Here is a 17,601-nt window from a genome sequence, read left to right on the forward strand (position 1 = left end):
TTCAGGGGTCCCTCGTGGCTGTCTCAGCTCCTCCCTGCAAGAGCTACCCCCATTCTTGGGAAGCGCTCTCCCAAGGGGGTTGACCTCTGGGCGCGCTCCCGTGATATAGCCGGCGGCTATAGCCCCGGATTTGATAGACAGCAGCGGGAGCCAATAGCTGCGCTGCTATTAATCTCCAATGATGAGCCGCCTCAAGCTGGGGAAACCATCACGGGAACGAGTCCACTGAGTTTGGTGGCTTAGGTAAGTAAAATGGGGGGGCCCGAAAGTGCAAGGTGTTTTTTCACCTTAAAGCATGGGATGCATTAAGGTGAAAAAACACAAAGCTTTACAACCCCTTTAAGTTAACTTTACAATGTTTGTTTTTTTGCTAGGTATTTCTGTTATTGAATACTAACAAATGAAGTTTCTTATTTGCAAATGGAACTCTGTGCTCAGCTCAGCTGTGCACCATATTCACAATGGATGTTACAATGATGCATTGACATGAAAATAACTATGGCCTAAAAGCAGCAATGTTAAGAAAAGACACCAGATCTTGGATGAGAAACAGGTTTATTTTTATTTTGTACAGTGTTTTACAATCAGACTCAGCATTCACAATTCTATGCTTTAGGTTGTTCAAATAACACATCGTTTTGAAGTTGTTGTTTTTTACAATCATATAATGATAAATTGCCTAAACAACTTTCAGGCTCACTTAAAGATTTAATCCATTGTCCAAGCAAATAACAAATTAATTTAAACTTTGTGCTGTAAAGCATATTTAAAAGAAAGACGTAATACAGGGTTTTTATACTGCATGGAGAACATATAATCACTATATTTGCTCACAATAAAAATGAGCTCAGACTTAGTAAACGTTTTGAACAGAAGTTAAATGATTTAAAAATATCATTATTATTATTATTATTATTATTATTATTATTATGGGGTTTAATGACCATTGACTTTATATTGAATTTACAAAAAAAAAAAAGGATGAGATCTCTAGATTTTTTTTTTTCATACATATTATTTTTTTTATTATATGGGATTTATATAGCGCCAACAGTTTGTGCAGCGCTTTTAAACATGAGGGCAGACAGTACAGTTACAATACAATTCAATACAGTCAGAATATGTGCCCCAACATTTAATTTTCATACAAAATAAAATAAATCTGCAAGGCAATCTATTATTTGTAATGTTTGGTATGGTGTGTAAACAATTCCTGTACCTTAAATTTAAAGGAAGCTAAACAGGTAGCATACTAATCAGCACAGTGTATGCTGTCAAAGACATGAAATTATGTTTGACTGCTATCATAAAATATTTTTTTTCAGTTGATTTTGTGAATTGATTATATGTACTTTTGGATAAAGTCAAGGTAAAGCTGCATCCCTCTATAGTATGGGAACCATTTTGCAGAAATTTTTTAAATAATCTGACCACAGCTTCTTGAAATCATGCACTGTGCATGTTGTTAACGATCTTTAAATTGCCCTATTTAACCAATTGACCTCCAGATGAAATGTACCCCCTTCATGACCACGCCATTTTTTGTGAAACGGCACTGCGTTACTTCAACTGACAATTGTGCAGTCGTGCGACGCTGTACTCAAATAAAATGCATGTCCTTTTTTTCCCGCCGAGATTTGGTGGTATTTTGATCACCTCTGCGGTTTTTATTTTTTTGCTCTACACAAAAAAAAAACATAATTTATTTTTGGCTATAAAACTTATCTAATAAAAAAATGTAAAAAAACAAATGTCTTCATTCATTTAGGCCAATATATATTCTGCTACATATTTTTTTTACTAGTAATGGCTGCGATCAACTTGTAGTAGGACTGCAATATTACGGCAGACAAACTGGCTCACACTTATGACACTTTTTGGGGGCCAGTATTACTAATACAGTGATCAGTGACAAAATATGCACTTTCACTGTACTAATGACACTTGCTGGGAAGGGGTTAACATCAGGGGCAATCAACGGGTTTATTGTGTGCCTAGCCAATTTTTATGTACTGTGTGGGAGGTGCTTTTACTAGGGGAAGGCGGGATCCATGCCTTCCCCACTGACAGAATGGTGATCTGCCTTGTTTACATACTGTAGATTGCCATTCTGCCTCTAAGCTGAATAATTGCCGGGTACAGGCAGACATCGAGTCTGCAGTACCAAAAGATCAGGGGGAGCAGGCCGCCGGTGGAGCACATGCACGGCCCAGACCTGGAAGTGCAGGACCACGTACTAGGTACATGATCCTGCACAGCAGAGCCGCCTTGCTGCTGTATGTGTCAGTTATACGGTCGGTAATTGGTTAACAGACAAAATTGAAAATTGATGTGCTAAGACATACTTAATCATTGCATAAAAAATACAGGAAATGCAAAACGGATACATAAAAGATCAAGCACTTAAACACAATAAAAAAAAAAACAATACGCAAGATTCTTCCAACAATTTTATAACATTTCCATATCTGTTTTTGGCAACAGGTGCTTTACAATTGGTAATGGTGATATTATATACTACTGTATATAATTCAGCATCACATCACATTCTAGAGCACAGGTGTCAAACGCAAGCCACAGGCCGAATCCAGCCCTCCAAGCCATTTCTTGTGGCCCTCGCACCTCTCCTGCAACTGCAGGAGTACTCCAGACTCCTACTTTATGCTTTTAAACAATGCATCCAGCTTCTTCCCAGCAGCAGCATAGGGAAAGGGGGGTGCACTATGATGTAAGGGAGAGTGGGGGACTCAACTTCTGATGGTGGGGTGGCTCTTGACATCTAATGTAAAGGGGAGGGGATGCACTGGACATCTAATCTTACAGATAAAACCGGCCCTTTTGAGGGCAATCATAATGCCAATGCGGCCCACAATGAAATTGAGTTTGACACCCCTGTTCTAGAGTATACTAAACCAGATCTTCCCCTCAGTGAACTTCCCTAAGCATTCTTTACATTCCAATAACAAAATATTTTAATTTATTTTAGAGTTTATTGAATATTCCAGCTCCTACCTGGCATATTCACGGATTTTAAAGTATCCATTCGAAATAGTTTTAATTATAAATAATTACTGGATTGCATTCAGTCTAAATGAACAAACAGTACATACATTGAAAAAAAAATACATACATCAGCTGAATCCCTATGAATGTTTACTTGCTTTCTACAAAGTATGATAATAATAATTATAGGGATCACTATTGTAACTGAGACTAAGCCCAAAGACTTGATGGTTCTCATGGTTCTTTATTGTTCGATAATAAAATATTTTAATTTAATTTAGAGTTTAGTGAATATTCCAGCTCCTACCTGGCAAATTCACTAATTTTAATGTATCCATTTGAATTTTTTTAGACAGTTGCAGATTACTGGATTGCATTTAGAGCCGGTTCACACTGGGGCGACTCGTCAGGTGGCTCAGCCACCTGACGAGTCGCGTCCCATTCTATGCAATAGAACCGTTCTAATAGGAGCGACGCAAGTCGCTCCGACTTAGAAAAAGGTTCTTGTACGACTTTGAGGGCGGCTCGGGGCGATTTGCATTGACTTCTATACAGAAGTAATTTTGCTAATCGCCTCTGAAGTCATCTTTAGGACGACTTGCAGAGTCACCCCCGAAGTCATGCCGCCGTAGTGTGAACCGGCTCTTAGTCTGAATTTACATAAGTATGTTGAGAAAAAAAGCATACAACAGTTGAATGCCTATGAATGTTAGGTTGTCTTCTACAAAGTAGAATGGTACTAAAGATCATTATTGTAAATGAGACTAAGCTTAAAGATGAGATGGTTCCCAAATGTTCTGATACCCTTTTCAAGAAGGAAGTCTGACTCTTTATAAATCCTCTCTGTGATATTACTATACTTACAAAGGTATAACCAATCGCAGCAAGCTTCTTTTTTTTTTTCAATAAGCAATTTGAAAACAGAGGCTTTTAGTGCTGATGTGCTGATAGCATTGTAAAACCAACTTAAAGTTATGATCCACCAGGTCCAAAGTCATACTTTGACACCATGTACTGCTTCAGTATTGCACCGTTAAGAACATTGTAATGTGCCATAAGAACATTTACTAAGCTGATGTGACTCCATTAAAAAAGAGATTTGCTATGCGTTACTACACATCCTCACTGCTCTTTGCACTTCCTTATTGCATGAGCTTTTGTAAGCATTTATTTTGTGCTGAGAGGATATAATAAAAATTCAGCTTACTACTTCACCTGAAACAGGGTCAGACATTTCAGCATATCTATGGTATCAGGTATTTTTAAATCAACAGAATCTAACACTGGAATGTTATTACTTGTACAAGATGTGAGCCGAAAAGAATTTATAGCATACTGTTTGTAGATGAAGATGTGTCCATGTCCGCAAAATTCAACAGTGATGTAATCTCTGATGGAACCACATTATTTCAATTTTGGGATTTGGTTTCTGATAGTGCCTGTCCACTTTTACAACACAAAGCAATCCAGTGGGATGAAAAAAAACATGCACACATTAGGATAACGAACAGAATCCCACCATGCAGTCCTAATGATCATGAACAGAGCTAGCTCTACACAATCAATAAGTTATTTTCTTTTTCTTGTTTCAGTAAGAGCATTTTTTCTGCCGATCCATCTTCTTTCTGTAAGAAAGAACAGAAAAAGAGAATGCATGTGGGAGTTATATATTTAGTCATTATAACAATCTTTAATTTAGATTCCGCTGCTTCACTAAATTTATGTTATCTGGTGCAACGTTTTACTTATCACGCAGTTGGAAATATTTAATTGCATTTTAAATACTGTTGGAAAATTGATAAGCTTGAATTTCTAAAATAAGAGAAATGATGAAAAAAGCATATTTGAGTTATTTAAAGGAGAACTGTTTTTATTTTGGGGAATCAAGAATGATGTACCCTAAAGCCCAAATGAAGCTTCAGTCCTAATTGTAAAAAAATTCTCTTCAATAAGCAGTATATACAGTGCCTTGAAAAGGTATTCATACCCCTTGAAATTTTCCAAATTTTGTCATGTTACAGCCAAAGATATATAAATGTATTTTATTGGGATGTTATGTTATAGACCAACACAAAATGGCACATAATTGTGAAGTGGAAGGAAAATGATAAATGGTTTTCCAAAGGTCTTACAAATAAATATGTGAAAAGTGTGACGTGTGTTACTTTTCAGAACCGGTGCTAGTGTAAATTTAGATGGGGTCAGAGAGTTAAGTGACTCTGACCAGGTTAATCTGTTCAAATTTGGAGTCTCTGTCCCAGCTTTGGCTGTGCTGTGGGTTCATGCTGTTGTTTCTGGTGTGCTGGTCACACCCCAGGCCGACAGGTGGCAGCAGCGGAGTCAAGGGTTTGGATGCTTATTCCTGGCAGCCTATCAGGAGGAGGCTTCCTCGCTGTGCATTCTGGGGTATTTATGGGGCAGACGCCATTTTCTTGGGTCTTCTTCCCGTGTGGTACCCACCTTCAGGGTAGCCATTCCACGGCACCCCGGCAAATGGCCTTCCGGGCCAGGGTGTGCGTGCTACGCAACGATCCTGGTTTCGGGACCACGTTGGCCCGGGGCATCTGATCTGCCGCTGGGGCCCAGTGAACGACTGGGTCCCCAATCTGTTGAGGTCCTGAGCTGTCCGTCTTGTTGGAGGAAGCTGTCTGGTGGAGAGACTGCCTGAGGAGTGCCAAGAGAGGCTGGTGTTCCAATAGGGGCCTGACCATCCATGGGGGACCAGTAAAACTGGGTACTGAGAGGCTGGATGTTGGTCGCCTATCAGTCGGTAACCTAAACAAAACTACCTGAAGGAGATCCGGGTGTTGAATCTAATAGAGAGGATTCTGGACCACTTTGTTTCTTCAACCATTGGGAGGGTCTGTGGCCAGTGGTGTATTTAGGGTTTCTGCTGCCCTAGGCCTGACTAAACTCATGCACCCCCTAATTTAAATATGATCCACCCCTCCTGTCAAGGTCACACCCCTTCCTGCTTAAGACCTGCCCTGAAATTTTCCAGTGGGGACACTAGTTCTGAGGGCCTCGGGGGGAGGGATTCCGTTAATCTGCAGATATTTCCTCTCACTTCCTGTTTGGCTATGGGGCAGGAAATGAAGGGAAAAAAACGGGCTATAACCATCCCTTACTCTATCCAAAATGGGAAAAAAAAGTGTTGCCTATAGTTCTACTTTAAGCACAAATTTCTGCAAAATGTATGGAGGACTAAGGATATAACCAAGATTCCTTAATATGTACAACAGACGCAAGCAAAGGATTGCAGAAGTGTCCTACTACCTACCTGACAGGTATAGGTGACCATGTCAGTGTCCCTTGTGTCTGCACCATCCCTATCATACTGGAAGCAGTGCGGCCACTTTATGGGGGCGCCGGACCAATTTGTCTTGCAGCCCAGTCCACCTCATAAGACTGGCACTACACTAAAAGTGTAGTGCGAACCGGCGGGGACTCTTTTCATGCTGCCCCTCTGCAAAGTGCTACCCTAGGCCTGGGCCTTGTTGGCCTAGGCCAATATACAGCATTGTCTGTAGCAGAGACTTAGCCCCAAGTTCCGAGTGACATTCTGGCTGCCAGGCTTGTGAGAGAGGCCTGTCCAGGTGCACTAAACCCATTTCGGCTGGAGTGGCGAAGTAAAGTGTCGTTGGAAGCAGGACTGTTTCCCATTTACAAACACCTGAATCTGTTGTTCACCATTTCTGCTATCTATTCACTCTTCACTTTCCTACTGTTTAACCGTTTTTACACAGCTGGGTAATAAAAGCACAGAAAAGACACCTGTTGAGTGGACATTCCATTTACTACAACTCTCATCAAGTACCCTAGATGGCGGAGATACAGAGGTAACATGCCACCCAAAACAAACCAGCAGCCCCTTCGGGGGTAGTGCTACACGTGCATTTGTATTCAGCCCCCCTGAGTCAATACTTTGTAGAACCACCTTTCGCTGCAATTACAGCTGCAAGTCTTTTTGGGTATGTCTCCACCAGCTTTGCACATCTAGAGAGTGACATTTTTGCCCATTCTTCTTTGCAAAATAACTCAAGCTCTGTCAGATTGGATGGAGAGTGTCTGTAAACAGATTCTCAATTGGATTTAGTTATGGACTTTGACTGAGCCATTCTAAAACATGAATATGCTTTGATGTAAACCATTACATTTTAGCTCTGGCTGTATGTTTAGGGTTGCCCCAGCCTCGACTCTTTTGCAGACTCTAACAGGTTTTCTTCTAAGATTGCACTGTATTTGGCTCCATCCATCTTCCCCTCAATTCTGACCAGCTTCCCTATGCCTGCTAAAGAAAAGTATCCCCACAACATTATACTGCCACACATAGCGTTTTGCTTTTTAGGCCAAAAAGTTCAATTTTTGTCTCCTCTGACAATAGCACCTTTTTCTACATGTTTGCTGTGTCCCACACGTGGCGTTTTGCAAACTGAAAACATGACTTGTTATGGCTTTCTTTCAACAATGGATTTCTTCTTGCCACTTCCATAAAGGCTAGATTTGTGGAGTGCACTGCTAATAGTTGTCTTGTGGAAATATTCTCCCACCTGAGCTGTGGATCTCTGCAGCTCCTTCAGAGTTACCATGGGCCTCTTGGCTGCTACTCTGATTAATGTTCTCCTTGCCCGGCCCGTCAGTTTAGGTTATTGCCATTTCTTGGTAGGTTTGCAGTTGTGCCATACTCTTCACATTTTTTGGAGATGGATTAAAAAAATTCTCCTTGAGATGTTCAAGCTTGGGATATTTTTTTTTATAAAATAACCCTTCTTTAAACTTTTCCACAACTTTATCCCTGACCTGTTGTGGTGTGTTCCTTGGCCTTCATTGGGATGTTTGAAACAGATTCACTAAGATTTAGTTAGGGGTATCAGAATTAGGGGGTTGCATACAAATGCATGCTACAATTTTCAGATATTTTTTGTAAAAAACTTTGAAAGCCACTTATCATTTTCCTCCCACTTTACAATTATGTGCTACTTTGTGTTTGTCTATCACATAAAATCCCAATAAAATACATTAACGTTTTTGGTTGTAACATGACAAAATTTGGAAAATGTCAAGAGATTTTTATTGCTGATTGGAGAGCTGTGGTACTGTTACATTCACCTATCCAGGGATCCAGTTTCAACTTTTCTCCTTGGTGGACATCCAACTGCACTTTTGGGTTTCATCAGACAGCTCTTCTGGTTGCTGCAGTCCTCAGTGCCTGTCTCCTTGGACTCCAGTGTCCCCTCTATGCTTCTGTGTGTCCAGTGACTCCCATATCTCCAGTGACTTCAGTAAAACCTGTGCACTCATGTGTCTAAAGTGATCCCTGTGTTTCTCCAGTGCCCTTGACTCCAAATATAAACCTGTGTACCCCTGCATCTCCAAGTGTGCCATTGTGTACCCAACAGCCGCCAGCATGCCCTGCAGTTGTCTGACCTGCTATGCGTCAGTACCCTCTGCTGCCTATCCACCTTCAGGTATACTCGTTCAATCAACTGGACTATCTCTTTCTCCATGGGAACCGACCCCTGTTTGTGCATACTATAAAGAGAGGACCTCTGCTGAGGCAAGACTGCAAATTATAAAAAAAAATAAAAAGGTAAATGGTTACTGTTTTGCTATATTACTATGTTTAGTGGAGCCCCATTGCAAAATTATCAAGAGCATCCCTTCTACTCTAATTTCTCATACAAAATAGAAAATGCTTTTACATGGAGGCATACAAACTGTATTTCATCAAAATATATTTGCCAAATGCTATTGCTACCTGAGTAAATCACTAAGTAGCTAGACAGCTCTGTGCACCCCAGCGTCAATGATATATTTTTTATGTTGGGAACATGAAAACGAAGTAATCCGTAAGTATAACTAAGGCCCCGTACTCACGACCAAACATGTCTGCTGAAACTGGTCCGCAGGCCAGTTTCAGCAGACATGTTTGGTCGTGTGTGGGCGCGAGCGGGCCGAATTCCAGCAAACATTTGCCCGCCGGGCCTTTTCCCAGCGGACAAATATTCCTGGACTTGTTTTAAAACAGTCCGCTGGAATCCTGCCCGCTCGGACATGTACGGTCGTCAGTACAGACCTACCGTACATGTTAATACTAAAATGTATTTATTTGAAAAATTATACATTGATGTAAATTGTAAAATGTCAGCAAATGATTACAGTTTTCTTGTAAAGTTATTTAAAATAACTATTATACCCCTACCACAAGGATTAATAGTGGGGGTACAGGGCCTGTTTCATTACATTTTTGTCCAGGTAATTATGTTTTGCATTACATTTTTGCAATGCAAAACAGACTACCGTCTGGATACATTTTCACTCTAGTTCAATATTACTTCTATAATTGCAGCCAGGCCATCTACACTGTCCAAAATCTAGTACCGGTAATTGATTTTTACTGTTTGAGGGTATGCACAAATTGCAATGCTTTTATTAACAGATATATTTATTTAGATGTTTTTTTAAAGACAAACATTTGACGTGTATGTAAATACTTGATAAAAAAAAATTGTTGGTGGATTTGGTGATTTTTTTTTATTTTTTTTTAAATAGAGATGCAATCAGTAGCAGCACATCCTGTTACAGACTGACAGAATGTCAAGCCACTGTCTTGCAGTTAGGAGCAATGTTATCAGCCTGCCATGTGTCCCTCAGTTGGTCACTGGGCTGCTGATTGGGTCTATCAAATAGTTAAACCAATGGCCAACTAAAGAAGCCTGCATAGCAAATTGACATGGTTGCTTTTAAATGTAAAAGTGGCTTAGCATTGTTAGCCGGAAGATTCACAAAGAAATATTTGAACACTGTTTACAGTGAGGTATAATGTTAAACATGCTGAACTATAGATAAAGTTTTTTCCAATGGGAAAGGAGAGGGGATATTTACGGTGCGTATTTTAACAGATTGATTGTAATGAGAAAGCACAAATTCTTTGTTACAAAATATACAAAAATATTTTATTAATAAATACAAAAAGATCCAAAAAATACAATACGATAGTTTAAAAGAAAGTGGACAACCAGTTTGTTGATTGGATTCAGTGGATAACAACGCATCAGTCGTTTATATTTCTAAATAATGATTTTAACTCCCAGCCTTTCCTTATGTTTGGCTACCTTTTTGCTTTTTGTTTATTCCCTCTGTCTCACCAGCTTATTAACCCTTACCTGACTGTCCTTTTGTGACCATTCTCAAACTTTTCCTGCTTAATTGCAGGATTACGCACATGACCATTTGCACCTTGGAGGTATTCTGTGTTTGTCGCTAGCTGTGGGCAATTCGTGGGTAAGAATGTGTGGTTTTTAAGCTCTGGAACCATTTTATTATGCTATCCCAGATGTATGCTACCCAGTAATTGGATTGTGTATCATATCTCACTGGTTATGCTTTTGTATATACCTTTCAGTTGTATATTTTGACTGGATATCGCTCCCTCCCCTGAAGAAGCAGAAGTCCGCGAAACATGTAGGGTCCATGCGATTTCCTTTTCCAGTTGCATCTGCATTTTCAACTGACTGATGCGTTGTTATCCACTGAATCCAATCAACAAACTGGTTGTCCACTTTCTTTTAAACTATTGTATTGTATTTTTTGGATCTTTTTGTATTTATGAATAAAATATTTTTGTATATTTTGTAACAAAGAATTTGTGCTTTCTCATTACAATCAATCTGTTAAAATACGCAATGTAAATTATCCCCTCTCCTTTCCCATTGGAAAAAACGTTATCTATCTAATTGGGATTAGGTGCTTTATAGATGACAACAGAGAAAAAAAAAAGTTTTTCCTAGAAGAACCCTCACCTGACCTTAGAAAGACTTGTTAATTTCCCCAGGGGACCCTGTACGAATCGCCCTAATCTCAGTTAAATTGGTGCTGGTTTTGGGGAAATAAAGTATTTTTTTTTTACTGTCAATGCTAATTGTAGATTCCCCCCAGGCAGAGGCCCAAATTGTAGGAGTTCCTATGGTGGAGGTACAAACAGCACTGAAGCCACAGTCCTCCTCTAAGTCCTGCAGGTCTCCAATACATCCGTGTGCCTTCTCTGCTCCATTTGTAGAAAAAAAGGCTGAGCCTGCAACCTCCCACAGCCACCTTTCTATTCTGCAGCCAAGCCTCCTCTATTACTGACTGAGCCTGCAATCTCCCATAGCTGTAAGGTAGTTCAGAGGAGAGTATTAGAATAGTAGCAGGTGGCTTGTGTTTTGTGACTAACAACAGCTGGGAAGTAGCTATAGTCATTATCAACAAAGCCAATGACAGCACACATCGGCAGCTACTACACTAGACTATCTCAGGGAAATGTACAGTAGTAGCTGCCAGCATGTGCTGTTATCAGCTTGTATTGTTATAAATGACCGGTGTTGCTCCCCAACTGCTGTCACACAGAGGCAATTATCTACTGCTGTAATAATCTCCTCTGAACTGGGTGGTGGCTGCAGGAGATATGTGCTCAGTTTTTTACCAGTAGAAAAGAAGGTATGACTGTAGAATACATTGGAGGCTGTGGGAGGTTGTGGGCTCAGTATTTTATTTGTACAAATGAAGTAGAGTAGGAGACAAAGGGATGCATGGAAAAGAAGACTGCAGATGTTCTGTCTGCAACCTTCAGAGGAGGCAGGGAGCTATGCAGGCTCTGTGTGCTCATCTCCTTTATCTAGCATTGTCAGATATTGGTGGGCAATGGGAGGGGCTACCTTTCAGATAACACAGTTACATTGCACCAACATTTTACAGCACAGGGTTCCAAGGTGGATTTAACAAGCTATATTAACTTCTTGTAAGACTTCTTTAGGGTTTTTGACTGAATCATATTGACAACAGTAAGGACAGCAACGATTAAATTAGTAGGATTGGGCAAACATCACTATGACTATGGGTTGGCAAACATCTCAGCCAGTAGATATCATTCAGGGGAAAGACTGATTAGCTTTTGTTTGTGAAAAACAGGCACATACCCCAGTGTTTTTCGCATTGACCCAGGTATTCATGCTCCTGTAACTTGTATAGACATATTAAGACTCCAAATTGTGTGAATAATTACCTCAATCATATGGAAATTAAATAATGTTCTTGTATGTTCCTTCGAAAACACAATAGATGGACTCATGATATTGTGTATATACAGTGTACAGTACATATTTATAATATGTTTTAATGCCTTACTGGGGGAGCATTGTACCCGTCAGGAATATTTGTTTGAGGATCATTATTTCACAGCTTTTAATAGTGATGTTTGTGTTTTTTTTTATACAGTACATACAGTATATATGGTTGTTCCTTTTTCCTTCTTTTTCTTTTAGCTATCTGAGAATTTTGTTATACTTTAATATAAAACTTGGGTGGATCATGTAAGAGCCACATTAGGTATTCTTTGACATGTTTTTACAATGCCCCTCAGTGGTACAGACGCTCAATCTTTATAACTCTTTGAGATATGGGAACTATTATGTTTTTTTTTATGGATTTATTACAGTATACGGTAAGTGATTTGTTCACCTTGAAAGTGACATTGTCTGCGGGTTCTCTTCTTCTCTCTTCTCCTTACCCTTTACAGCTCATCAGGCATTTACACAACAGTGTGGCACTTGTTTTATGGAAATAATTCCAGATACTTTGAACTTTGCCAATCAGTTGAGATTTGAAAAGGAGTTTAAAAGAGATTATTTTTCAAGAAACAAAGAAAAAAATTCCAAGTCTATGCACATCAAATTCACGTAAAACTTCAATATGTGAAATATGTACGTAAAGAGGAAAGGATCACTGCTACAGTACTCCTGACCAGCTGAGGTGAACAAACGATTAACCTCCCTGGCGGTATGATTCTTTCAGAAAAAACATGCTGAAAGCGGTACCATTATTTGCAAGGAAATTTGGCGTTTTATATTGTAGGTCTGTAATTTTTAGAAATAACTCACTTAAATCTGACCAAACAAGATTCTAATAGGCATCCCGGGTATGAGATTTTTTTAAAAACAAAATTATAAATTATAATATAATAAATAATTATAAATAATTATAACAAATAATAATATAATTATAATAAAAATTATTCAATAATGTAATCAACTCAAAATCACTGAAATTTTCTCAGTTGCAGAATTGTCGCTGTCATTATTTTTTTTTTTTATGACGAATTTCCCCACAAATCGCTATCGCACAATTCTGCAAGTGATTATAATTTATTATCGCTGTTTTTTAGCTGATCTAAAACTATTTTTGACATAAAGGGACACTTTTGGTTGCTATGGACAATCTACAGTTTGCAGGGAGAAAGAAACGTTTTTATTATATAAAATGACATGCATGACACAGGACAGACCACTAGGGACAAGGGGGGTGTGTTTTTTTTACATACAGTACTGTAATCTATAAGATTACAGTATACTGTATGTAAAGTGTTTGTTTACTTTTTTGAATTTGGCGCCGTTCTCCGTCCCCGTGCGTCGTAACGTCGCAGGGAACGGAGATCGGCGTCACACGGAGGCACTGTGTGAATCGAGCGAGGTCCCGCTCGCTCACACAGCGCGGTGGCATCGCTGGATCCAGGGACAAGGTAAGTAAACCATGCCTGTGGATCTAGCGAGGCAAGCCCGAGTCTGACTCGGGGTTACCGCTCGCAGCAGGAAAATCTAACCCCGAGTCAGACTCGGGAATACCGCCAGGCAGGTTAAGCAGCCTCAGCCACGGTCATGAGTAGTGGCAATCCTTTCCTCTTTACATTTACTAGCCCTATGGATTGGTATCAGAATAAGCCTGCACCCCATGCTCTGGGACACAGGGATATACTTTCACCTCTACTTTGAACAGTGCCAAAAGCAATACAGGCATACTCCACTTTTAAGTACACAATGGGGTTTATTTACTATCCCTGGAAAGTGCAAAATGAGGCTCACTTCTGCATAGAAACCAATGAGCTTCTAACCCCAGCTTGTTCAATAAAACTGTTTAATTTTTTATATATATATATATATATATATATATATAAACACTGGGCTAGATTCACGTAGGAGCACGTATCTTTCTTCCGGCGTAGCGTATCCTATTTACGTTATGCCTCCGCAACTTAGACGGGCAAAGAAAGAAAGTTTACTGCTCAGAGGTCCCAGAGAACTGCAAAGTGGAGTCCAAACACTTGGGTGCAGGCACTGCAATAGTATGCAAAAATGTATAAGAAAGAACCGGGACGGCCGCACTCCAAAAATAAAAATTTGTTCCTTTTAATAAAAACTGGTCACAACATGGATGTCACAGCAAAAAATCAGAAAAAGGGCTAACGCGTTTCACACTCTCATACAGTGCTCATGCTTTGTGCAGTATTCACAAAGCACTTGCTCCGTAAGTTGCGGCGGCGTAGCGTAAATTGGCCGGCGTAAGCTCGCCTAATTCAAATGTGGAAGAGGTGGGCATGTTGTATGTAAATAAATCGTGACCCCACGTAAATGACGCGCTTAAAGAACGGCGCATGCGCGTGCATGCTCAGTATCACGTCAAATTTTTTCCCTAAGTTACGCCGGCTCAATGCCTGTGACGTGAACATAACCTACGCACAGCCCCATTCACGTACGATTTACGTAAACAACGTAAGAAGATACGATTGTGCCAACGTCCACTTTGCATTGGCTGTGCCTCATATAGCAGGGGTAACTTTACGCCGGATGTAAGCCTAATGTAAACGGCGTAACGGGCGCAAGTACGTTCGTGAATCGGCGTATCTACCTAATTTACATATTCAACGCGGAAATCAACAGAAGCGACACCTAGCGGCCAGCGTAAATATGCACTCCAAGATACGACGGCGTAGGAGACTTACGCCGCTCATATCTTGCCCAAATCTATGCGTAACTGATTCTATGAATCAGGCGCATAGATACAACGGCTCGGATTCGGACTTACGACGGCGTAAGTCCATTGTGAATCTGGCCCACTGTGTGCACATTTATGAGTCAAGTTGTATTTTTGAGGATTCATTTCATCACTTCAGCACTTGACAAAGTACAAAACCCATAGCAACCAAACAGAATTCTTTGTACATGTATATCAATGTGCAATAACTAGAATTTGTTGTACAGGTTCATACATGTACATCAAGTTCAACAAAAAAACACGAGATAAAAAAAATAAGTGAAAAACCTTGCATTCCCAAAACTCCAAACACACAGTTGATTCAAAAGAAGGCAAAAACCTTATAAAGTGTAATCAAATTTGCTTTCAATGGGGAAAAAAATCTCTAAAGATGACTGGATAATTCCTGGATCAACAATATAAAGTGTTATAAATAGCCATTAATCTTTCTGCATTAGGAAACACTTCCAGAAATCCACAGAGCTGGCTAAAATTAAAGAGGAGTTCTGCCCCCCCCCCCCAGAAAAAATAAAAGTTAGCAGCTACAAATACAGCTGATGACTTTTACTATTAGGGCATTTACCTCACTCAAGCTGATTCTTGAATCAGCTCTCAGGTGCACCACCATCTTGGCTAAGGGAAAATGGTGGTGAAGCCATGAGGCTTCACTGCTGGTTTCCTATTGCCCATATGCGAATTGCGCTGCGTTTTGTAAATGGGCCGGCTGCGGGGGGAAGGAGGTGGGACAAACATCCAGTGCGTACTTGTCAAAACCAGGTACCCACTCCCCCCTGCCCCCCAGTATGTGCCAAATGTGGCTGTGGAGCAGGGGGAGGAGGCATTTAAGCAGAGCTTCCCCTTTTGGGTGGAGCTCCACTTTTACTCTTGAGAAAAGCTATTCCACATTTTCATAGCTCTTACTGCGAAAAAACTTTTATGCATATGGTGGTCAAACTTCCAGTAACTTTATAATAAGGACCATTTATATTAAAAAGCTATTGTTATTGGCATATATATACAATTTACTGCAATTTTCTCCTTTCAAAACGTATTGATTTTAATATAAACATGAGCCAGTAATGACAGAACAATACAGTGTTTCCTGCTGTTATTAATTAGGCATGGTATTTTTTGACAAACTTTGATTCCAATGACATTTATAAATAAAATTAATAATAACCAGCATTTTTGTTTTTTAACCAGTGTTTTTGGTTTAATAAAAATGTCCACAATAAAACTTAAAAAAATGTCCACAATAAAACTTAAAAAAATGTCCACAATAAAACTTAAAAAAAAGTCCTGAAAATTAAGAGTAGTTATACTTTCTACACCCCCTGCCTGTTTAATGGACACATCTTCTCTTTCAGTTTTGGTTGCTAACAGAATCTTTAGCATTCAACACTTTTAAGGGTGTAGGATGTCTGCATTCCCCCCTATAGTTTTTACCTGTTGGACCCTAAATTATTACTCTCTACTTGGGACCCATACTGACATAGTATCCAGCAGCTGAAACCATAGCACTACAGATGGGGGGCAAGCATTAAAGATACTTGGAAATCTTTTGGGAAAGTTAATATTCTGCTGGTAGTTTGGCTCTACAAGACTGTAAAGATTAAATAGACAGGACAGTGTTAATACTCTGATTTCCTTCACTAAAGTGAAACTGCACTCAGAAATCCACAATGAACTATTCAGATATTCTAAACAAACAGTAAATTCACTTTCAAACAAGAATTGTGGAGAAACAAATCTTCAATGTTAAAAACAGTCACTGAAATCACAATTGTTACTTTTTTTTACTGTCTACTGCACCAGAAACATGGCAGCCTGCCAGTCCTCCAATGTAGACACACAGGAGATGTTTCTAAACTATTAGAAACTGACTGCGACTGCAATCTTTTCACGACCTTTTAGAAAATTTGAGAATAAATTACTTCACATTACAAGCAGCTAGAGAGGTGAAATGTGGTTTAAAAGATTTTACTTGTTAAGATTACATAAATAAGGTACAGTTGATAATTTTGGCACATATATTACTAAAACATATCACCAAAAGTTAGCCCAACTTTTAACCTACTCTAAGCCTCAACTTTACATAAACCAAATTTAAACTTAAAGCGTTTGTTACCCTAAATATACATATATTTTTTAAATGGATCATGCTTCTTTAAAGCATGTTATACAGCACTGTGCTTGTGCTGTGTAATTTGGCTACCTGTAACACCTGAAATACCTGGCTGATCCTGCCTTCCCCTCTGTAAACTGACCACAGTTTATCATGGCTGCTGAGCCCTGATACCGTGGTCAGTTTACATGCCTCCATCATCTGCAGCTTACCTTTGTCCTCCCCTGTCCTTTCCTCCATCCTCTCCCCCTCCCTGCCTGTCAGATCTTACCAATCCTGGCCCTTCCCCCTCCTGCTTCTGAAATACCTTTATAAACTACACACAATCCCCTCTGTTATAAAGCCTCCAATGCTGCAGTGTATGTTTTTTGTAAAAAAAGATGCCTATTTCTACCTGAATTCACAGCGCTGGTTGGCAGTCAGGTGACCCCCCGAGGCTCCCCTCCTCCCCGGCTGACGTCTCGGCTCTCTCCTCCTCCCCTCCTCCCGGCTGACGCCAGCTGGGGAATCACAGTCCCTCCCACTCTGGCTGTCAGATTGGGAGAGGGAGCCTCGAGGAGGTACGTGTAGGGGGTTGTCTGTAGTTCATAAAGTGGCTTAACAACCACTTTAACCCTAGTAAACTGTAG

General features: G+C 39.9%; 1 protein-coding gene across 2 annotated transcripts in view; it reads right to left on the minus strand.

Moving 5' to 3' along the window:
• The window catches only part of SYNDIG1 (synapse differentiation inducing 1), a 443,483-nt gene that overhangs the window by 22,216 nt on the left and 403,666 nt on the right, over positions 1–17,601 (minus strand). Inside the window, exon 4 of one of the 2 annotated variants that reach the window (XM_040350997.1) lies at positions 3,853–4,628. The exons of the other annotated variant lie outside the window; for it this stretch is intronic. Within the exon in view, the coding sequence (XP_040206931.1) occupies positions 4,557–4,628 (72 nt within the window). The 3' untranslated portion in view covers positions 3,853–4,556. Of the gene's footprint in view, positions 1–3,852; positions 4,629–17,601 lie in introns of those variants that run through there. 2 annotated transcript variants of the gene reach the window in all.

The sequence above is a fragment of the Rana temporaria genome, chromosome 4 (genome assembly GCF_905171775.1).
Source record: "Rana temporaria chromosome 4, aRanTem1.1, whole genome shotgun sequence".
Classification (NCBI taxonomy): Eukaryota; Metazoa; Chordata; class Amphibia; order Anura; family Ranidae; genus Rana; species Rana temporaria.